The sequence below is a fragment of the Diospyros lotus genome, chromosome 12, assembly GCF_014633365.1.
Source record: "Diospyros lotus cultivar Yz01 chromosome 12, ASM1463336v1, whole genome shotgun sequence".
Classification (NCBI taxonomy): domain Eukaryota; kingdom Viridiplantae; phylum Streptophyta; class Magnoliopsida; order Ericales; family Ebenaceae; genus Diospyros; species Diospyros lotus.
The window spans coordinates 5,052,693-5,060,801 of record NC_068349.1 but is presented as its reverse complement, the minus strand read 5'-3'; the positions used below and the strand labels follow the sequence as shown (position 1 = coordinate 5,060,801).

The window sequence follows — 8,109 nt, the reverse complement described above, 5'->3', positions numbered from 1 at the left end:
TGTACAAATATAGTTTTTTTTGTCAATTATGGTGAAAATGATGAAATTAGTGCAAATTTGAGACCATGTAAATATATAGTTATCAAATGTTTTGACATTTTATTTTCTGAATATTCAACATTATTGTAATGGACATTGATAATGTACCGAAATAAATTGCATGGGCAATTCCGTCATTCGATTCGTCGGCTTTACGTATCGGCAGCTCGCTTCTTAGTTTCCGAAATCATTGGCCTAATACCATATATTATTATAGAATAGAGTATTTGTGAGTTCCGTCTCTCTTGCCTGGCGCTCAGGTTATGCGACTCACCGCACCGGCGCAATTTAGCGATCGCCGTCCCCATCACGAGCCAGTAATTAATCAACAAAAGCGCATGTTAACGTAGTCCACAATCAGAGTATCAACGCTGCGCCCGGAAAATCCCAACTCCAGCACGTACATTCGTACGGTTTGGGCTCGCGAATTTCTCTCTTATTTGTTATTAATTTTTGCTCTCAATTTTTGTCGCTCGAAGATTCTCTCTCGCTCTCTTCGATTCTGTCGCTACAGTTGACTGAAGGTCACCACTCACTGTTCTGAATTTGCACTGTTTCGCGCTGTATATTTATTTACTGAAAGTCGCTATTTTTTTTTTCGTATTTTTAGGGTTTAGACGTCCAATTCGCTTGTCTTGCCATAAATCTAGGGTTTTTGTTTCGTTTCTCTGAAGATTCTGCGTGTATACATTTGAATCTGTATGAGTATGCGCATGCATATACATAAATTTTACATGCTTTGTTTTGTTCGTTGGCTTCAGATTGCAAAGAATGAGGCACGGCAGGGAAGAATCATCTACTGGCACGGGACATCAAGTAAGTCGCGAATTGCACTTTCAACCTTATCATTGTGTGCTGCTGATGCGGGAAGAATTCTGTAATTTTTCTATTGCATTGGGAAAAGTTCCGTAAATTGATAAGCTGTTTTTGCCCTCTTGAGTTGTCTGGAGAGCAGTTCAGTGGGTATGTTATTCCTGGTTTAACTATTTATATTTATTTTTCAGAATTTATTCAAACAGTAGAAAAGATTTAGTTTCCACATATTTCAGTGTCTTCGGCTCTTGGTATTTGGAGGGTAGAACGGACCAAATGCTAAGATTGAAACCATTTATTGTGTACAAATTCTTCCTCCTCTTCTTCTTCTTCTTCTTCTTAAAAAGAAAAAAGAGGTTGTGGACAAGGTTCTTCTAAATCCCAATAAGAGGTTTAGTATAATGCATTTAAAAATATAAATGAAACCCAAATATAACCATTCACATTTAAATTGTCGTTGCTACTATAGGCCTTATTTTGTTCTGTTTTTGTTTGTGTTTGTTGACTCTACTTTGACTTTTCATTTATGTCTTTTCTCCTCTCTAATTTATTATTATTATCTTTTTAATATAGGACTTTTTTGTTGGGTTGTTAAAGACTTTTTTTGTTTTATGGCCCAAAATGTTGGTTAGTTAGGTACTATGCAAAATATGAGTGTTGCTAAGATGAAAATGATATGATAAATGAGTAAATAAGAAATGAAATCATGTGTAATAAGGTGGGAGTAGCTCTTATTAAAGATAGGATGTAAGAAACACGATTAAGATAACTTGGTCATGTAAGAAGACTGAAGACACACCTATGAGATGCATGTGTGAAATGGAGGCAATTTGTAGCAAAAGATAAAGAAGGTGACAAAAAAGATCTTGATGAGAAGTAAGATATAATGGCCTTACAAAGGTATTACACAAGCTCAGCTCAATTTTGTTAGAAGCTTGGCTACTTTTTCTCACATTTCCACCCTCTGGACAGGCTGTTGACTTAATTTCTGCAGTGAAAGAATTACACAAGCTCAGCACTCTGGAGCTTAATAAACTAATTAACTCAGAGAATTTTGTCCTTCAGATGTTCACTGAAACTGGGTCATCTATTCTGGTGGGTGGTTACTACTAAGAATTATTTTGTTTTTGGCACTAGAGATTGCTTTTTGCACTTATTGTGTCAATTTGACATATCTTAACATTTCAGATTGAGGTGGAAAAATTTGCAAGGTATCTCCCGTTGCATCTCGTTGCAAAGGTCATGTTGTCTGAAAGAGATGAAGCCTTGTTCAAATATTTGTTATGCGGGGTTCGACTCTTGCACTCCTTGTGCGATCTAGCACCTAGACATCCTAAGCTAGAGCAGGTTGGCACAAGTTCTATTTATTTGGTTGTTGTATTGAAGGTTTATTGTGGCTATATATTATCTGAAAATGTGACATAAGATAGTTATTTCCTCTTCCCATTTTTCCCTTTTTGTTTTCCATTTATTGTGGAGAGGATGGTTTTGGGGGGGGGGGGGGGGGGGGGGGGGGGGGAGGGGGGGCGCAAAGAAAAATTCTCTTACTATGTGCAGTGGATGCCATGGGCATGTGAGGGACCTGTGCTGGACCTAAGTGGATCTACCTGTTAGGAATATGCATGAGACTTGTTGAAATATTGTCTCGAGTATATGGTATAAGAAGAAGAAAAGTGCAAGCAGTGTGTGATGGCAGTGTTCTAGAGGGCCATTGAAGAATTAGATAGAAGTTTATATCCCAAATTGTAATTAATGTAAATTAAGGGGGTTAAACTGTAAATATCTAATGTTTTCTCTAGAGATAACCGCCAACTCTATAAATAGAGTGCTAGGGGGTGTGTGCGGCCATTCTATTCTCTTCTATTGTAACGAGTGCATTGTATTCTTAGAGAGAAAGGCTAGAGTTCTGTTTTTAGCTTTGTAATCTTGGGAGAGAAGTTGCTGTTTTTGTACTCGGGAATAGGGGGAGATCTTACTGCTGTACCGGTCTTTCTTCTCCTTAATAAGACTGCTAGAAGGACTCTTTGAAGGCTGGATGTAGATTTCCTCAAAGGAAATCGAACCAGGATAGATCTTTGCGTTGTGTGGTTTGCTTTCTGTTTCTTGTTCTTATGTTTACTATTTTCAATTCCTATAATTGCTGGGTGGATTTTGAGAGTGTTGAGAGAGGCATATATCATCCAAGGGTCATTCCGCATAGTCATAGGATAACAAATTGGTATCAGAGCTAGTTTTTAGGTTCAAGAACAGTCCAAGAACCTTCAAGATTTCATCTGTTTTGAATTCTCTATCATAGAATAGTGTTATAATGGCTGCAACTAGATATGATATTGAGAAGTTTGATGGCCAGAATGATTTCGGCATTTGGAGGATGAAAATGAGGGCATTGCTAGGGAATCTAGGACTAGAAGAGGCTTTAGATGAGGAAGAAACTCTGCCTGAAACCTCCACTGAAGAACAAAAAAAGGAAAAATCAAAAGAAAAGAAAGATATTGACAAGAAAGCTTTTAACACCTTGATTTTAAGTTTAGGGGACAAAGTCTTGAGGGAAGTGGCCAAAATGACCACGGCATTAGACCTTTGGAAAAGATTGGAGACCCTTTACTTGACTAAAACCTTGTCTACTAGGTTATATTTGAAAACCAAATTTTTCTCCTTTAGAATGGATGAAGGTAAGAAACTGCAGGAGCACATAGATGAGTTTAACAAGTTATGTTTGGATCTTGAGAACATAGACATTAAATATGATGATGAGGATAAGGCCTTAGTCTTATTGCACTCTCTACCAAAGTCATATGAAACCTTTGTTGACATCTTAAAACATGGTAGAGACAAGTTGTCTCTAGATGATGTGACCGGAGCCTTGAGTTCCAAGGAATTACAACATAAGGTTGAAGGAAAGAACTCTATACATGATGCTCTTACAGTTGGGACTAGACCAGAAAACAAGGACCCTAAATTTAAGGGTAGGTCTAGGTCAAAGTCTAGGAATGGCAAGAAAATGATAAGATGCTATCACTGCCATGATGAGGGACATATTAAGAAAAATTGTCCCAAAAGAAAGAGTGAAATCCTAGAGAAAAACCCTGGAATTTCTTCATCTGTGTGTGAGGCTGACTATGATAGTGCAGATGCCCTATAAGTATTTAGAAATGCTGGAAATATAGCATAGTTTCTAGGTTTAGGGTGGACTTATCATAGGAAATGGTTTTTTCAATTTATAGAGTCATAGTAGGTGATATGGTGTTAGTAGGCAATAATCAAGAGTAAAGTATCAAGCCCATTAGAGATCAGTTTCTAGGATCTAGGGGGACCTATCTAGGCCTTGTCTCATGGTGGAGCTAGGTGAGGTGAACCTAGTGAAGATGATGTGTTCCTAAGGAATTCCCAAGTGTATATGAGCTTGCTGGAATTTAGGAAGCTTGCTGGAAATTGCTTCTGGTGTGAAGGGTTAGGTGTGCGGAGTTGTGTAATAGGTATACCTAAGTCTCCTAAAGCTAGGGTTCTTACCTATGAGGGAAAACTCTAATAGGACATGGAATTAGTTGATTCCAAGGCCAGGGGATGGAATTTGGAATGCTGGCCAGCAAGGAGAATCCTTTGGGAATGTCCAAAACTAACCCATGAACCAGGGTATAGCAATATGGAAATCTGGAAAATGTTTTTTGATCAGATTCATTGTGTAAGCTTGGGCTGAATTGTGAGAGGGAGGAAGCTAGTGTTTAAGATAGGTTTTGCTCTTGCAGTGAGGGTCCTTGTGTCAGTGAGGGGATAAGGGTGTGTGCAAGGGTTGTCTTGTATGGTGAAGCCCTTGGTTGATCAAAATCTGGATTAAGCAAGGAAAGGGAAGGAGAATCATCTTGTAGGTAATGAGCAAGGGAATAGAAGGGCTAGTGTTGCCAAGGATGGGTAAAAGATAGAACCTCAAGTAATCTACCAGTGAGGTATGGAATGTTGGGTTTGAAGGATGCTTAGGCTCAGGTTTGAGTGCTAAGGAGCAGGCTGGAAAATAGAATCTCTTGTATAAGAAGAGGTGATGCACTCTTGTCCAAATGAATGGCATGGAGCCATGTAAATTTGGGGAGAATATTGGACTTAAATGGTATATCTCTTAGGTTAAAGGGGTGGCTGTTGTAGTGTCTATTTGTAAATTAAGGAAGTGCTGGGAAATGGGAAAAGTCTAGGGAAATGGCTAGACATGGCCATTGGTTATAGCAGCACATGAAGGCTTAATTTGGATCAAATAGGTAATCTCTAATAGCCATTATCCATGTGGAAATTAAGAGAGAAAAGGGATCTTATAGTGTAGCCAAGGGATAATAGCCTAGAGGGAAAGGTAAGCAAGGATTGGTTGCTTAGAAGGTCTCTCTAGGTATGATAGTAATTCCCTAGGTAAGATATAAGATTGTGATAGTCCAAAGGGTAAATTGAGTGCATGAGGAAGCTGTGTCAATTTCAATGGTATGCCTAGGATAAGTAAGGCAGCTTCATTGATAGTTATCCAATGGGAATCTCAAGGTGTAGCTGAGGTTGTAGTTCAGTATTTGAGATTGTTGGAAGGAGGAGAAGCTGGAAAGATCAGGCATAGAGGTTGGAATAGAAATGGACAGCTTATGGCAGCCTAGGTTACCCAAATCTTAAGCATATCTTGGTAGGCTGGTACTTAGAAGAGTCTCAAGAGAGTTGAGCAGTTCTCAAAGTTTGAAACAAACATAAGAGAAAGTCAGTGGTAAATCCTAAAAGGCCAGTTTTGGGTGCTAAGAGTAAGTCTAGCAAAGTTAAGGCCAATCCGGGTAAGGTTCACTGTGTTGTGATGCTGTGTAAAAGGATGGAACCTCTTTGGATTAATGAGTAACATCAAGTATGGATTTTTATTTATGGTGGAGTGTAGGTAGACACCATGTAGAGACCTATCGTATTGATGTTACGAATATATTCATTAGGAAATCCCTCGAGGAAGATAATATTTAATGAGAGTTGCAAGTTTAGTTATTGCAGCTAGGAATTTATTCAAAGGTGGTCCATTGTTATGTTTTTCAGCATTGTTTTGTTTGATATGTTTGTTTTATGTCTTGAGTGATCAGGAGCAGCAGGTCATATGAAGAGCAAGATGAGAGCAGGAGAAGTTCATCTATTGAAAGGCCAAGGCTTGATGGATGAAGGCTGAAGTATACTCAAGACAATAGTGGAGATTTGTTGAAATATTGTCTCGAGTATATGGTATAAGAAGAAGAAAAGTGCAAGCAGTGTGTGATGGCAGTGTTCTAGAGGGCCATTGAAGAATTAGATATAAGTTTATATCCCAAACTGTAATTGATGGAAATTAGGGGAGTTAAACTGTAAATATCTAATGTTTTCTCTAGAGATAACTGCCAGCTCTATAAATAGAGTGCTAGGGGGTGTGTGCGGCCATTCTATTCTCTTCTATTGTAACGAGTGCATTGTATTCTCTGAGAGAAATGCTAGAGTTCTGTTTTTAGCTTTGTAATCTTGGAAAAGAAGTTGTTGTTTTTGTACTCGGGAATAGGGGGGAGATCTTACTGCTGTACTGGTATTTCTTCTCCTTAATAAGACTGCTAGAAGGACTCTTTGAAGGCTGGATGTAGGTTTCCTCAAAGGAAACCGAACCAGGATAAATCTTTGCGTTGTGTGGTTTGCTTTCTGTTTCTTGTTCTTATGTTTTCTATTTTCAATTCCTATAATTGCTGGGTGGATTTTGAGAGTGTTGAGAGAGGCATATATCATCCAAGGGTCATTCCGCATAGTCCTAGGATAACAAGACTGAATTCTCAAAATCTGGTAAAACTCCATCCCTTTGTGTTTCTCCAGTGTTTCATTCATGGAGGAGTATGTATGCTAGTGCTGCCTCCAGAGGCAACTAGTGCCATTTCTTGATGTTCCAATGTCCTGCTAGTATCCTTATGGGTCTATGTCAGGATCCTAGTCCTAACTAAGGCTTTCCTTGAAGATAGAATTGAGAGTGAGGGAGAAATAGAATGAATTGAGGAAGAAGAAGACAGAATAATAGGGAGAAACAGACAAAAATGAGGGAGAAGCTGACAGAATTGTGGGGGGAAACAGATATATAGGGAGAGAATTGAGAGTAAGAGACTTGAGTTCTGATATTCCAATAATTCTGATATGATTCTTGGAATGGTGGCATAGCCTATATATAAAGCTATCTGGCAGTTATTTTACAGCTGTTACCACTACTCCACTACTTCCCCACTCCTCCATAACTGTCAATTAACTGTACATAATACTCAACTACTCCTAATGCATAATTGTAAATAAAAATAACTTCCTAATTCATCTAGGTCTTGACAGTCTATTCCCCATGAAGCTATCTAGTCATGTTCATGCTTCATCTGTCATAGGACCAATATAGTAGTTTGTTTTTCCCATGAAGCAATTGTCATTATAATCTACTCTGGTGTTCTTTATTATTTTGAGTTTTTTTTTATGGTAAGTTTTACAGTAGCTGATGATTCTATTAATACATAAAACTCATTTACAAGATTATCTGAGTTCCAAGGAAGTTGGAATCTGGGAGCTTATTATAATCTAACCTCCCATTGACACTTCTACTTTTTGCAGTAGCTGACTTTTGTTTTCTCCTGGGAGTTTAGAGGTGTCTGGGAAAACCTGTTTGAACTCTAAATATTGTGCTGGAGATTCTAATTATTGGTTTATACACTTTGGTAAAACTTTTGATAAGTAAGATAAAGCAACATGTAAATTGGTCCAACTCTTTGCTTGGATTCATTTGGCTCACTCTTGCTTTGATTGCTTATGCCTATGTTCCCTTTAGTGTTTTCTCGTCTACGTTCCTAACTATTTTGAAAGTTTAATTGCACTGGCTTTTATTAATAGTTTACATAATTCTTGTCTGATCAATGAAAACAATAATTATTTTATATTCTTTCAGATTTTACTAGATGATGTGAAAATATCAGAGCAGCTTCTGGATTTGGTCTTTTATCTTCTTATAGTTCTCAGCAATTATAGACAGGTTACCCATTTATTCTCTTCTTTTAGCTATTTCTCATGTTGCTTCTGTGCACTGAGGTTTACATGATTTGATGTAGGAACACCACAGAACAAGTTTTATGCCCCTACTGCATTCAACTTTAGTAGCCTGTAGTCTATACCTATTGACAGGATGTATTGCTTCTCAGTGGCAAGATACTGCTTCTGTTTTGGTTGCTCACCGTAAGGTAAATTTTTAACTTGTTCACTTTTATGACTGCAGAACAA

At 38.0% G+C, this 8,109-nt stretch overlaps 1 protein-coding gene across 7 annotated transcripts in view; it reads left to right on the top strand.

The window, feature by feature from the left end:
* The first annotated feature begins 288 nt into the window (after positions 1-288).
* The window catches only part of LOC127814233 (nodulin homeobox), a 36,784-nt gene continuing 28,963 nt past the window's right edge, over positions 289-8,109 (top strand). For 4 of the 7 annotated variants that reach the window (XM_052355605.1, XM_052355604.1, XM_052355603.1 and 1 more), the window contains exons 1-6: positions 289-563; positions 801-855; positions 1,825-1,947; positions 2,041-2,199; positions 7,781-7,864; positions 7,941-8,069. In XM_052355605.1, the coding sequence (XP_052211565.1) occupies positions 811-855; positions 1,825-1,947; positions 2,041-2,199; positions 7,781-7,864; positions 7,941-8,069 (540 nt within the window). In that variant the 5' untranslated portion in view covers positions 289-563; positions 801-810. Of the gene's footprint in view, positions 564-800; positions 856-1,824; positions 1,948-2,040; positions 2,200-7,780; positions 7,865-7,940; positions 8,070-8,109 lie in introns of those variants that run through there. The other 3 variants (XM_052355601.1, XM_052355602.1, XM_052355606.1) reach the window with 3 other exon arrangements.